This window comes from Hippichthys cyanospilos, chromosome 9 (genome assembly GCF_059441005.1).
Source record: "Hippichthys cyanospilos isolate Australia breed blue-spotted pipefish chromosome 9, RoL_Hcya_1.0, whole genome shotgun sequence".
NCBI classification, from domain to species: domain Eukaryota; kingdom Metazoa; phylum Chordata; class Actinopteri; order Syngnathiformes; family Syngnathidae; genus Hippichthys; species Hippichthys cyanospilos.
In genome coordinates, this window is record NC_142377.1 from 23,333,967 (window position 1) to 23,346,787 (window position 12,821).

The following is a 12,821-nucleotide window of genomic DNA, read 5'->3' on the forward strand; positions in this document are numbered from 1 at the left end:
ATCAAAACACAAGCAAAGAGTAAAGTCGCAACTATTACGGCGCGTACGAAGTCCGTATAACGCCCCAAAGCGATCAATATTAATCGTAGTGCGCAACGTAAAATCCTGAATAAAGTCACAAATAGTTATCGTTAGTATAATAACGCCGGGGAACTCGGACGAAAGGAAAAGTAACACAGACTCGTAAAGTAGGGCGCAAATAGTTGCAGTTAGTATAGTAACGCCGGGTTCGTTTCTTCTCTTCGACAGTAGATACATTACAAAAGTGTTGCATTTGGCCAAACGAGTCATTCAAATAATCGCAATAGCGCCGCTCGTCCCGCCTCGCGTTTTACGCTGAAGAGGCCAAACAGGAAGTTCCCCCGTCTCCCGAGCGCGAGAGTGTCAACTTTGATTTTCGACTGTCAACATTTGTTTGCGTCGGTGCCATGGCGGGCTTGGAGTTGTTGTATTCGTGTTGCGGCGAAGCCATCTCGTGCCCGCAGGACGCCGTCGTGTGTTTCGTCCACTGGGAAGTTGTCAAAAGCGGATACAAGTGCCTCGGCTCCGGAGATGAGGTCAACAAAGTCGCCTGTTCCCCCCCCTTGCCTCCTGTCCTGCGCGTTTGCTTCTCCGCTAAGTCGCTCGAACGATGGGCGCTAGTGCTAAGCGTTAGCAAGCGGCAACGTTGCGAGGGGACGTTTTAGCCACGGCTTTCTTTCTTTCTTTCTTTCTTTCTTTCTTTCTTTCTTTCTTTCTTTCTTTCTTTCTTTCTTTCTTTCAAGCGTATCCTCCTCAGCTTGCTCAAGATGCGGGAGGCCCCCCCCCCCCCCCCCCCCCCCCCCCGCGATTAAACACAGCATGAAACGCTTCTTCTCGTACCGCGGTCCCCGATTCTTATTCGTTCAAGTTCGGGCTCGGGTCAACGGCGATTCTCGGAGAGGGCAAGACATCCTTCACAATCTCGAGTTTCCAAATCCTTGGAAATACAACCTTCACTTCAAGAACCTTCTCCGCTAGATATTCACCAAGAATAGGCGAACAATATAATATCAAAGGCTCGGTTTACAGATCGATGGTAGAATTGTCATCGCGTGGATTCATTCCTGACGAACGTTCGCTTCTTCTCAGGGGTCAAAAGCTTTTCGCTAGCTGCTACCCCTGACCAAGAGGACCGCATTTTGTAGATCAGAAGGAAAAAGTCAAAACACCATTGTCGTAGTCGGGTTCTGTGCAAAACAGGCTTGCGCGAGGTAGAGGCACGTTCAAGTACAACACAGTTGCCCTTTTCCACGTTTTTCACTGCTCTCTTCTCCCTCCCACCATGCTAAAAGAGTTGTGGTTGCGTGAGTTTTGTGGGAAAGGTCGTTTTTTATTTGAAATGTTACGCTTCTCAAAACCAACGTTCCCACCGTTACAGTAAGCCTGACCCAGTAATGAATCAGATATCAAATCAAACAGTGCGCAAAAATCCTCAAATGAAAGATAAACATCTCAACAAATAGATATGAAATCATGCAAAAAGAGTCCATTTTATTTGAACTTTTTTCTTTTTTTTTTCTTTTACCGTGGCGATCAGTGAGCGGGGCTTGTTCGAAAGGAAACCCAACAAAATCAATAAACCTCTTCGACGTTAGGGTCGCTTGAGCCCCCTTAACGACGGACCGGAAACTCCGCGCCTCGCCTCATCTTTTATTTTTTGGGGGCGGTCAGGCTCGGAGCGGCGACAAGAAGTCGGAACTGCTGCCTTCGGACTGGAGCGGCGACAAAGCGGAATACGCCCTGAGGTACGCCGCGGACTCGGGAGACGCCCAGCTGCTGCTCAAAGCGCTTCTGGTCGACTCTGCGCTGGTCTTCAACCTCATGGTAGGACGTCCTCTCTCTGACCTTTTTTTTTTTTGAATCCAAATGTGTGCGGCGTCGCACGCAGCATCGGCGGCGTGACGATTTGTTGAGGCGTCGACGACAAATCAACTCACGAATCCGTTCCAATCGGTCGTATGACGGGCAATGCAAAGCGAATGCGTTTACGACGTAAGAACGTCAAAATTGCGCATACGTATTCTTAACTGGTACCGAAATAGGAAGCGCTACGTATACATGATATACACGTATACCGTCCGAAAACGTCATGGATTAAAAATATAGAAATCCGTTACCTTTGAGCGGCGCATTTCCTCCGGCGCGGTTTCCATCCAAATCGTCTTCCCACTTGTCTCTTTAACGTCACCGGCCATCTGGGGACCCGCGGCCACCCCTCTCAACTTTCCGTCAAGCGGTCAAAGGCGCTCCCGATGCGCTTTCCTACCCGCTCGCCGTCCGACTAAGCTCGGGCTCGGTTCCGCCGTCGCCAAGCGGGCGAGGCCGACCCGAAGCGGAGACGCCGACCCGTGGCGGACCGGCGTTGTAGTCGCGCGTCGCGTACAAGCGGTCGGGCGGCAATGGCCAATAGGTGCAATCGCCTCAAAACGGAGGCCAAACAACGCAAATGCGGCCGAGCCCCCGGCGTCACGACGGTTGGGGGGAAGGTCATCGAAAAACCTCGGCGTTCCAGGTGCCATCACGAAAACAAGGACAATCGGGGACGTCGTAACGCGGGGCCCCGCCGTATTTTGGAGGAATCCTTTAAAACGGGGGTCGCCGCCCTTTTGATGACCGGCAAATACCCATGTCAAATAGAAGCTGGCCGGTAAGCGCAGACCGGGCTGCGGGCGTCTCTCTCGGGTATCGAACGTGGCTATCAGATGCGCAAGAAAGATACGTCTCGCAAAAATGGACGCGGATGACACGGATCCGTTCGGGGCCGCGGGCGCGATTCCCGGACGGAGGTTCACCGAACGTCGTGATAGTTGAGTCTCGGTCCGTTCGGAAAGGTTTCCCTTCTCGCCGTTCTTAAAGGAAGGACGGGAAAGGACTTTTTTCGGATCGGTTCGCGGAGTCGACTCAAACGAAACCAAAAAAGACCAAGGGATTATCGCGGCGGCGGAGGTTTGCCTCCGAAAGCGCGCCCCGAAGCCGACGGGGGACCCTTTCCCCGCCCACACGTCGGGCGCTAAAAAGGGAACGGAAAAGTAATCCCGCCCGCTTGTGCGTCGGCCAAGAACCGCGGCACCCGGCAGAGCTCGGACATGATCGTCAACCTCAACCAACACGTGGACGCCGAGCACCTGCGCGCCTTCGACAGGTGAGGAACGCCCAAACCTTTCCCCGAAATCCCGCCCCTACCTCCATCGCTCCCTCCCTCCCTCCCTCCCTCGCCTTTGCTCTTTGCGTGTGTTCAGAGCGTTCAAAGACGCCGGCGGCCTGGCGGCGGCCGTTCGTTCTCAGCTGCTGCCGTCGCGGAACAAACGCACGCAAGCGGAGCAGCGCGAGCGCGCGCGGAGGTCGGACGACGACCCCGACGACGCCCCCCCGGCTTCCCGACAGGCACCCGCGACACGCCGCGCAGCCGCACTGGTACGGGCGGGGAGAGCTTCCGCCCTTTGCCTCGAGGCGGGAAAACCGGGACGGAAAGCGCTCGGTTTGAGCGGCTTGTATGCTTTTCAGGCCCGATCCCATGGGGCCGCCCTTTTCGGTGGGAGGAGCCGACCTGGACCCCTTGGGGTGAGTCGCGAGACGGAGCGTTCCCTCGCCCCGTTTCCTTTTTGGATCGCTTTCGCGGCGTTTCGTCGGCGCGGCAAAGTAAGCTCCCCGGAGTTGGGTCGGCAGGTCGGGCGGCGGCATGATCGCCGACCCTTTGCGGATGGGCTACCCCCGCTCGGGCCTGGACCCGTCGGCCGGCGTCCCGGACATCCTGCCCCCCGGCGCGGTGCCGCCCGGCGCCCGCTTCGACCCCATCGGGCCCGTGGGCCGCATTCGACCCAGGTGAGGCGCGGCGCCGGCCGGCGCGCCCCCGCCTTTGTCTGACCAAGCCCGGCCGGCGTTCCTTCCCTCAGGCCCGACCCGGACCACCTGCCCCCGCCCGGCTACGACGACATGTTCATGTAGCCGCCGCCCGGGCGAGCCGGCCGACTCTCCGTTTTCCTGCGCCGCGGCAGCCCCGCGAGGATTTTTTTTTTTTTACCTTCGGAACAATAAACGGGCCAATCGCGGGCGGAGCGTTTGACTGTTTCCCCCCTCGGATCCATCGGCGATGACCGTCGGCGTATTGGACTTCTCTCCCCAAATGATCTTGCCGCGCCCTTTTCAAGCGGGACCGTCCGCTCGCCGCATCGGCGCCCCTCCCCGCCCGTGTCGTCCGAGTGACGCTAGCACATTTGCCCGCGCTTTTTTCTCCCCCTTCTTATGTCCGACCCCGTCTCAGCTTTTTCCTCGCTTTTCGCCTCCCGTTTGGTTTGTCCCAACGAGTAATCTTTCTATCTCCAAGCTTCCATTTGCCTCCCCGACCATGTGGTTTTCTTCTTCTTCTCAAATTGTCTTCAGCGGGTTCCGCAAAATTCAAATGATGGCTACGTCTTTGCCTTTTCTTTCCCGAATCCTTTTTTTGGCCCCATACATTTTCCCAGAACGCACCTTTCTTCATTTGCCTCGAACTACACACGACGTAGAATCGAATCGGGGATCTTTCAGTCCCAATTCTCACATCCAAATTTTGCACCCAATTTTTTTTTGTTTTTTCCCCCGATATCTGCTGCAAAAGCGCGGAGCCGCCGACGCGGGGCGGCCGCTTTTAACCGGCCGCTTTTAACCGGCCACGTTTCAACCTACTTGTACTTTATTGACGTTTTCAGAACTCTGAATTCCGAGAACTTCCGAAAACTTTGAATTCCGGGTACGCGCGGTACGTACGTGGACGCTGCCGTCTGACGGCGCGGCGCTCGGTCGGCGCCAGTCCGGGGCGTCGGCTACCCTCCTTCAACAAAAATTGAGCCAAATCTTATTTTTATTCGGGTTTTGGCGGCGGCCGTCAGCGGACCGGCGCGGCGGGTCCCGAGCCGTCGGCCCCGAGCGGCGGGTCCTCCTCCTCGCCCCCCCCCTCGGCGGCCAGCCGCTTCATCCTCAGGTGGACGGAGCCGTAGGTCCTCCCGGACGGGGCGAAGGCGGGGCGGCGGCGGCCGCGCGGGGCGGGGCCGCCCCGGCACAGGGAGGCCAGCAGGAGCAGGGAGAGGAAGGTCCCGCCCAGGGTGAGCAGCCCCAGGCCGGCGACGATGCAGCCGTCCAGGCGCGAGCCCAGCCGGGCGTAGTACAGCTCCAGCCGCTCCATCTGTCGGGCCGGCAGGGCGTCCCGGTCCACGCCGGCCTCCCTGGGGACGGCGTAGGCCACCAGGACCAGCGCCGCGCCGCTCAGCAGCAGCGCCAGGGCCGCCGCCAGGCCCGGGTCCAACGGGCGCCGGCCGCCGTCGGGCCCGGCCCCGCCGGAGTCCCGGAAAGCTTCGTCGTCGCCCGAGCCGTCCTGGAAGGAGACCGCGAAATCAACCTTCCGGCGCCGTTTTTTTGGCCTGAAAGTCGGATGCGGCGACGCACCTCGCGGCCCTCCGAGGCCTCCCGGCGCTCGGGCCGGTAGCAGGCGTCGCGGAGGCCCGCGTCGCCGGCCTCATCGCCGTCGGCCGCCCGGCGCGGCTCCAGCGCGTCCGCCGAGCGCTCCATGGGAAAGCGAAGGCGATGGCGGCGCGGCGCTCGCTCGCTCCAATCGGCATCTTCCTCGCTGGACAGCATGGGCGCGTTAGCGCTCTCCGTCCCTCTCCTTTGGCGCCCTCGCCCTCGGCTTGACAAGGCCGCTCGACCCAAAGTTTCATCCCGTTTTTGAGCGGCTAACTTCTTCTTACACTTTTACATTTGCAGAGAACCGTGACTTTTTAGACTTGGGTTTGCTCGAAACGAGTGAAGCCTCGAAGCCGGATCCGACGGTTGCATGAACGCCGTCTTGTGGCGCAGAGGAAGACGAAGGCGTTTGTACGCGATGGGATGACGTCACGGTGCGGTGGACGGGCCTCAGCCCCGCGCACGCTCGGCGCTCGCTTCCGTCTCATTGACTCTGCGTGCAATTTCTCCAAAACCGTTGGCTACGTGAAGACGTTTTTGCCCGAAAAAAGAAACGACGCTGCCTTTCACCGAACGCGAAGTTCAAGACGCCGCTTCTACGAGCGCCGTGCGAACCGGAGGGCGCATGCGCGCGAGGCGAGTGGCGCGCGAGGCGAGTGGCGCGCTCGACCTTGCGTCGACGTCCACCGCACCGGACTGCGCGTTTGTTTGTTAAAAGGGCGTCCGATTCGGACGTGATCGGTCACGCGCCGACATTGGCGTCGCGCGCGGTGAATGAAAACGCCAAAAGGGAGCGGGCGAGCGAGCGGGCGGGCGAGCGAGCGGGCGGGCGGGCGGGCGGGCGGGCGGGCGGGCGGGCGGGCGAGCTTACCTGGCGGCGGGCGAGGAGGGGACGACTGATGGACGACGACGCCGGGAGGATGGGGAGGATGGGGACGGAGCATGCGCAAAGGACGGTGACACGGGCGGCCGCCGCCAGGGGGCGCGCTCGCGCCGCCGCTCGAGGCATCTGCTTCCGAGATCGAGCCAAAACTAACGTGAGTTTCCACATTCGTTTGGAGTACGGTATTTTCTTTTGATACCGCCATACTTGAGCACGCTCCTCCGCCAATGTTTTCGGATGGGAAGAAACGCCGTTTTTGCATTTTGATAGAGTAACAAAGCGTTCAAGCGAACGCTCGAAAATGCACGAGGTTCACAAAAACAATGGCGTTCATACATTTGGCTTTTTTTTTTTTCCAATTTGGTATGAAGGCTTCTCCAGAAAAACCGATAGGGTCGCCGAGCTTGCGCGTGCCTCACGAGCGTCCTCTATTGAGCGCGCATGACAAGTTCTTTCCCAAAAGGAGCCTGCAAAATTGGGCCCGCGTGTACTTATACGGTGCAGGGGTCCTCGACTTACGACGTCGATCCGTTCTCAAGACGCCTTTCGAAACGTCGTAACCCGAGACCGTTGTAACCCGTCTTAATATTGGAGGGGCCGATGCCTAATCACCCGATTTCAGAAGTTTTCTTCTTTTTTTTCCCCTGAATATCACGAACTCCAAGTGCAATCGCCGGAACGACGACTCGACAGTCATTGTTAGAGAGTGAACGGATTCAAGTTTCAAAACTTTATTGGACACGTTCCAGGCTGACAAACGAGAGCGAGACGCGACGCTTCGATCGGGTCGCGATGTTTTCTCACTTGTGCTAGCATTAGCACTGCTAACAAATGCAAACATTGCCAAGCAGGAGGCGTTTACAAACACATTTGTTCATGATCTGGCTGCGGCAGTAAAGCAGGACCCCCCCCCCACCCCCACCCCCACGTTCTAATGGCTAAAACGGGCAAAACACGTTTCAACTTTGCACGTTCTCTATTGAGATCTTTGATTTGTTTGCGCAGCACCAGCTAGCATATTTAGCATAGCACAAGCTTAGCGAGTTCGTGCCGCAGGTGTGGCCCGCGGGCCATTTGGGGCCCGTCGCCAGTTTTTAAGCGGCCCGCAGCATACACTAAATATGACATTTAAAAATTGAAAAAGCAATTTAAAAAGCAAATATATAAATAGGCAAGGGCTTGATTTTGGTGTGATGAGCAAATTAAAAAAAAAGGAGCAAAAAAAGTGGCCCTTGCACCCTTTGATACTTCTCTATGTGGCCCTCGGAGAAAAACGTTAGGACACCCCTGGCTTATGGTGAGAAACTAGTTGTTAGCATGTAGCAGTTAGCATGCTATCTGTCAGTATTGTTTGCATTTTTCAGAGAGTTTGAAGTGCGCACTTTGCTAAGTTGAAGGCAAATTGGGATTTTTATGCCAGAAAGCAGATGAGTATTTGGCGGGCCTCCAGTTTGACACCCGTGCACTCGGGCGCTCAAGCGGCATTGACAGGCGAGGAAACGGTTGCTGGGCGCACCGCCAACGCGACAAAGCAGCAAAAACAAGCGGGCTCCGAGCGAAGGGTGAAAATGTCCCTTTGCAAACGACGCCCTTTAAGGTGCAAAGGATGCGAACGGCGGCGGCAAACGGGTAGCGCGGCGCCGATGCCACCTCCTCCCTGGCCCGCCATGCTCTTTGTTGTCGCGGCGCCCCATCAAAGGTGTGTGTCCTCCTCTCCCTCTTCGTCCTCCTCCTCAGCCGCCGCTCGATTGACAAACACCTAGAGGGGCAACGAAACCTTTGTTGTCCAAAGGGCCCGAAGCTTCCCTCGGGACCGGAAGCTCCTCTTTGAGCGAGAGCCTTTTTTGGGCGGGACTAAAATCTTTGCTCGGGACTGGGACCTTCTCCTGGGCCTCGCAACCATCTTATCGCGGGAGAACAATCTTCTCCCGGCCGTAGAAGAAGCCTCCCTAGACCAGAACCTTCTCACGGGACCGCATGCTCCTCTTTAAGATTCTTTTGTCGCGGCGCCGCTAGCCAGGCGGGGTTCGAGACGTAGTCGCACCTGCCAGCGAGGGTCGTCGTCCCCGCCGACGACCTCGTCTCCCCCCGCCAGTCCGTTGGCGCTGGGCCCCTTGGCCTTTTCCGTCTCCCGCCGGTCTTCTCGGCGGCGCTCGCGGGGCCGGTTTTCGGGCCGGCTGTCGCCCGCCACGTCCAGGGTGGGGTTGTCGTGGCAACCGTTCTCCACGAAGCGAAGCTCCTCGCCGCGGAACTATAAACGAGAGCGGCGGACGGCGGCGCCCGGGCCGGGGGCCTACTGTTCGGTCCCGATGCGACGGGGGAACCCCGCCCCCGGCCGCGGACGGGCCCGCCCGACCGGCGAGATCTTTTGCGGGGCTTACCGTGGTCTTGGCGGCGGGGGGGCGCCTCCGCCAGCAGATGTAGGCGAAGCCCGACGCGATGATGGCCAGGCAGACGGAGCCGATGACCACCAGGACCACAAAGAGCTTGCTGTAGTCGCTGCGCCGGGACGGGCCGCGGCGGGGCGGGCACGCCGAGGGCGCGCCGTAGTCTCGGACGCCCGCCTGAGCGCGGGAGGTGCCGGGTTAGGGCAGAGACACCGCCAGGTCGGGTCAAAGTTCTGCAAAGGTCACCTTGTTTAAACTTAGACGCAGTTCTCCCAGCAAATTCAGAAGGTCCTTGGTGGACACGGCGCCTGGAAGATACACGCATCCGTCGAAGAGGGAGACGCCCGACAGCGGAAAGACTTGATGGAAAGCCCCCCCCCCCACCCCCACCCCCCGTCGCCAGCGCGCACTTTAGCCCCGTCCGAAGTTCCCGCGCGGTAGCGACGAGACAAAGATGCGGCCCCGCAATTCGGCCCGACCCGTAGCAGGGAGATTGGCTCTCGAGTGGCCCCGCGTCGCGGCTCCGACACGGCAGAGGCGACGGTTCATCGCTTTTTATGCCATTCGATTTTACGCGTGGCTCCAACGCGCTCCGCTCGTCCACACGCGCGCCTCGCCCCTAACAATCGCCAAGGGGCCAAATTGTTCGAGCGGCGCCTAACTTGCGGCCGGACGAGCTCGAGTATTAACGGGCCGCCGGGTTCAAGTGAGCGCGGGAGTGCCATGGCAGCGCGTTTATCGGAGACGGGTAGCGGTACCTTCTTGCCGCAGTGGCGCGCGCGTACCGTGCTCAGACGCCACGTGCATCAGCATCTGCGCTTGTTGGTGCGTGGGCTTGCTGAGGTAAATGACCCACGATCCCTCGGGGACGTTCGCGCGCCGCGCAAAGCGCCGCTCCATCGTCTTGAATAGGCGCGCCCCGCCGTCACTGCGGAACTCCTCCTGCGCCACACACACAAATGCAGTGCGCGTCGGTGTTTGCGATCGACGCCCAGGTGTCAAACGCGCGCCGTCGGCCGCAACCAGCGCCCGTGCCCGATGGCCACACTTTCAGCGACTTGTAAGCGAAAGCGAGCGTCAGCCACGCTTGCGCCAAACAGCTTCCGCCAAACAGCTTCCGCCGGCGTTCTCTTTGGCGCCGGCATCAGCATCCGGGCTCGCTCGCGCCACCGCCCGGCGCAAGTCAAATTCTTTGACGGCCCCGAAGATGACTTCTTTTTAAATGCAGCTTATTTTTATTCTCTTCAATTAGTTGCATCTTGCAGCACTTCCTCGTATTGATTTATATTTTTAGCGCTCGTTTGACTCGTTTGTCTCATTCGACACAGGCGCGCGGGGTAGTCCCAAAGGTCACGAAAGGAAGGTCCCCGACCGGTTGGGGAGAAGGGTCAACATCCCGAAGACAAATAGCAGAGTCGCAAAAGTTTAGAAGGGAATTTGGAAAAGGCGGACGAGGGACGCGCCCGTCGCGAGGCTTCGGCGTTGGCTCGCACTCACGCAGTTGAGATTGCGCGTCATGTTGAGGACGACGTAGCCGCGTCCTCCGGGCCGGGTCCAGTCCACGCACACCACCTGCCGTCGGAAAACAACGTGAGCGCCAGATAGCCGCTCCGGACTTCCGGGTCTATCTGGCAAATGTCAGAGGTGGGCGTTTGACTTTTTTTCCTCCCGCCGGCCGTCGTCGCTCGGCGCCCCGACCCCCTCCTCTGCCACGGTAGGCCCGCCGTTTTTCAAGCTGACCCAAACTGTCCCCGTGACTGCGTTAATTCCTCGCATCTCTGCTTTCAAGCCGGTCAAAATCAGCCCTCATACTTCCCGTAGTGGTCCCGTAGAGCCTAATTGTGTACCTGTATGTTTGCATGGAAGTTATGAAAAGGGGAGGCCCCGGGACGGCGCCCCGGGACGGAGCCCCGGGACGGCGCCCCGGGACGGAGCCCCGGGACGGCGCCCCGGGACGGAGCCCCGGGACGGCGCCCCGGGACGGAGCCCCGGGACGGAGCCCCGGGACGGAGCCCCGGGACGGAGCCCCGGGACGGAGCCCCGGGACGGAGCCCCGGAAGTCACCCGGGAGGGTTTCCAAGCGGCCCGACTTTGGAACGGGCGCTGGAGAAACGTACGCCCAGGGGGCGCGCTCACCCGGTCCCGGCCGGTCTCATCCGCGGCCCGGCTTTCCCCTCCTTCCCCTTCCTCCTCCGGGGCACGCCAAGGCCACCTGCCGGCGCCGCCGGTTGCGTTGCCGGTCCGGTCTGCGGGAAGGGCTCCACAGTCACAAGAAAAAAAGGGGACCGAGACGGACGAGCTCTCGCTTTACCCTCGACCCCCGGCGGTCCCAAGTCGCTGCCGGTACCCGTCTCGGGGATGGCCGTCGCCGCGTCGGAAGACGTCGCCGCCGAAGAGCGAAGGGCGCCGAAACCGCTGAAGTGAGCGCCCGCATCGAGCTCCGCCTCCAAAATCTCCCAAAAGACAAGTCCGCGTTAGGAGCGCAGCCATTCAAAAGGATCCCCCCCGAAAACGGGGGCGAGACCGGCGCCGCCGCCTCGGTCTCATCCGCTCCAGTCGTACGCTCGGGCGCGGCCTTTCTTTTCTGCCGGTTGGCGACCACGAAATAGTCTCGCGTCGGCTAGCGCCGCCAGAATTGACCTGGCCCGAATATTTCTCGTAGCGCGCGCGCATTCCTAGATATTGGCTCGGAAGGGTTTGCCCGGATATTCGCTCGGAACGGCCGGCCGGGTGAAAAGTCGGTCGCCCGCGCTTCCAAAGCAAACGCTTTTGGGCTATTCCCGAGCGCCGGCTTATTTTGCTCGGGGTCGCCCGACGAAGGATCACCTGCCGAGGCCCCGTTTCCGGGCCGGGGTCCGGGGGCGCCGAGGGAGGCGCGTACCCTGTCAACGGCACACGGTCCCCATGTCATATCGCCAGACGGTCCGGGAGGTGCGCCTCGTCGTCCGTCGCGAGGGACGTCCCTCCCGCGGATCTGGCACCGGCGCGGCGGCGCGGGCTCGCGAACTCCTTCGTCACGTGCGGCGTATCGAGTTTGGGCTCGGCCCGCCGCGTGGCACGCCAGCGCGCGTGCCATCATGAATCGTACGCAGGAGGTCCGGTGAAATGGTCGCGGCGTTTGTGGCTTGCGGCTTTTTTTTTTTTTTGTGGGTGGGTGGGGGAGCGAGCGCGTCTGCACCGACCGATCATGGCGTCCAGACTGAGCGCGGCGTGCGTCCTCTTGACCACGCCGCGCCTCTCCGGCCGCCCGAAGAAACCCGAGGCCTCCTCCGGGGAGGACTCGCCGTCCCCGCCGAGCGGCGCCCCCCCGAGGTCCTCCTGAGGACGAACGGGAGCGAGCCGATGACCGCCGGCGGCGGGGCTTCCCCTCCTCACCGGGCTCAAGGAATCCCGGGGCGCCGGCGCTAGGAAAGCAAAACAACTTGAACGTCGGACCTTCGCCGCGGCCCGACGATGCCCCACGTTTTCTGGGTTTCGTGTAAGAGGTCAGGGCGGAAAAAGATCGCCACCCGAGGGCCCGATGTCAACAAATGGGGTGGCTGCGGGATACTGATGGGAGTGCGCCGCCCTCGCAGGGTTGCGCGTGAAAAGCAAGAGCGACAACCACCGCGCTGTCCATCGCGGCGCGTGCGGCGGCGCGTGCGGCGGCGCTCGAGGCTCTCAAGACAAATCGCCAGCATCGTCATGCGAACGAGCATCGGGACGACGTCGGCGAGTCCGCCGCACTGCGGCGCGCCTCCCACGCGCACGTGCATGCATGTGTGCGCGCGCGTGTAGACTGACCAATCAGCGTGACGAAGGTGAGGAGCAACAGGCCGGCCATGTCCGCCGCGCTGCGCCTCATCGCGATCTCGCTCGTTATCGTCTTCTTGAGTGAACGCGGCTCAGCTTGCTTGAGCCGCGCGTGCGCAGAGCGCGAGTGCGAGGAGAGAAAGTCGACATGTAGTTTACGCTGGTGGCCGCTAGAGCACGCCGTTACTCAACTCGCACTTCGGCACGCGTGCTACTTTCACCTTCTGTCGCGTTAAAGAAACAATATGACAAAAAACATTTGCTATACGATTAAAAAAAAGGTCGGCGAGCTATTCAAG

General features: G+C 60.2%; 3 protein-coding genes across 4 annotated transcripts; 1 reads left to right on the forward strand and 2 right to left on the reverse strand.

Annotated features, from left to right (window-relative positions):
* Positions 1-38: 38 nt before the first annotated feature.
* Positions 39-4,081, forward strand: psmf1 (proteasome inhibitor subunit 1). The gene is given in 8 exon segments (XM_088422585.1): positions 39-557; positions 1,693-1,845; positions 3,081-3,163; positions 3,261-3,383; positions 3,385-3,435; positions 3,526-3,582; positions 3,688-3,843; positions 3,915-4,081. Coding segments are annotated over 8 exon segments (804 nt in total). The 5' UTR covers positions 39-428; the 3' UTR covers positions 3,967-4,081.
* A 762-nt stretch (positions 4,082-4,843) lies between these two features.
* On the reverse strand, positions 4,844-6,450 carry tmem74b (transmembrane protein 74B). The gene is made up of 3 exons (XM_088422589.1): positions 6,332-6,450; positions 5,443-5,623; positions 4,844-5,371 (listed from the first exon to the last, which is right to left on the reverse strand). Exons 2-3 carry the CDS (start codon positions 5,563-5,565, stop codon positions 4,886-4,888), a joined length of 609 nt encoding a protein of 202 aa, XP_088278715.1. The 5' UTR covers positions 5,566-5,623; positions 6,332-6,450; the 3' UTR covers positions 4,844-4,885.
* A 608-nt stretch (positions 6,451-7,058) lies between these two features.
* On the reverse strand, positions 7,059-12,763 carry podxl2 (podocalyxin-like 2). 2 transcript variants are annotated; one of them, XM_088422579.1, is made up of 11 exons: positions 12,514-12,763; positions 11,913-12,134; positions 11,557-11,612; positions 11,042-11,183; positions 10,867-10,976; positions 10,228-10,302; positions 9,489-9,672; positions 8,977-9,038; positions 8,725-8,907; positions 8,388-8,594; positions 7,059-8,102 (listed from the first exon to the last, which is right to left on the reverse strand). In XM_088422579.1, the coding sequence occupies exons 1-11, from the start codon at positions 12,572-12,574 to the stop codon at positions 8,037-8,039; spliced, it is 1,368 nt and encodes a 455-aa protein (XP_088278705.1). In that variant the 5' UTR covers positions 12,575-12,763; the 3' UTR covers positions 7,059-8,036. The 2 variants fall into 2 exon arrangements, with proteins under 2 accessions (XP_088278705.1, XP_088278704.1); XM_088422578.1 differs by having other exon boundaries at positions 9,516-9,672; positions 12,514-12,622.
* Positions 12,764-12,821: the final 58 nt, after the last annotated feature.

Coding starts and splice junctions, on each gene's coding strand:
- tmem74b (XM_088422589.1), bottom strand. CDS start 5,565: ATGGAGCGCTCGGCGGACGCGCTGGAGCCGCGCCGGGCGGCCGACGGC. Junction 5,372..5,442: donor AGGCCTCGGAGGGCCGCGAG/GTGCGTCGCCGC, acceptor GTCTCCTTCCAG/GACGGCTCGGGCGACGACGA.
- podxl2 (XM_088422579.1), bottom strand. CDS start 12,574: ATGAGGCGCAGCGCGGCGGACATGGCCGGCCTGTTGCTCCTCACCTTC. Junction 11,184..11,556: donor CGGAAACGGGGCCTCGGCAG/GTGATCCTTCGT, acceptor GTCTTTTGGGAG/ATTTTGGAGGCGGAGCTCGA. Junction 8,908..8,976: donor TGCGTCTAAGTTTAAACAAG/GTGACCTTTGCA, acceptor TCCCGCGCTCAG/GCGGGCGTCCGAGACTACGG.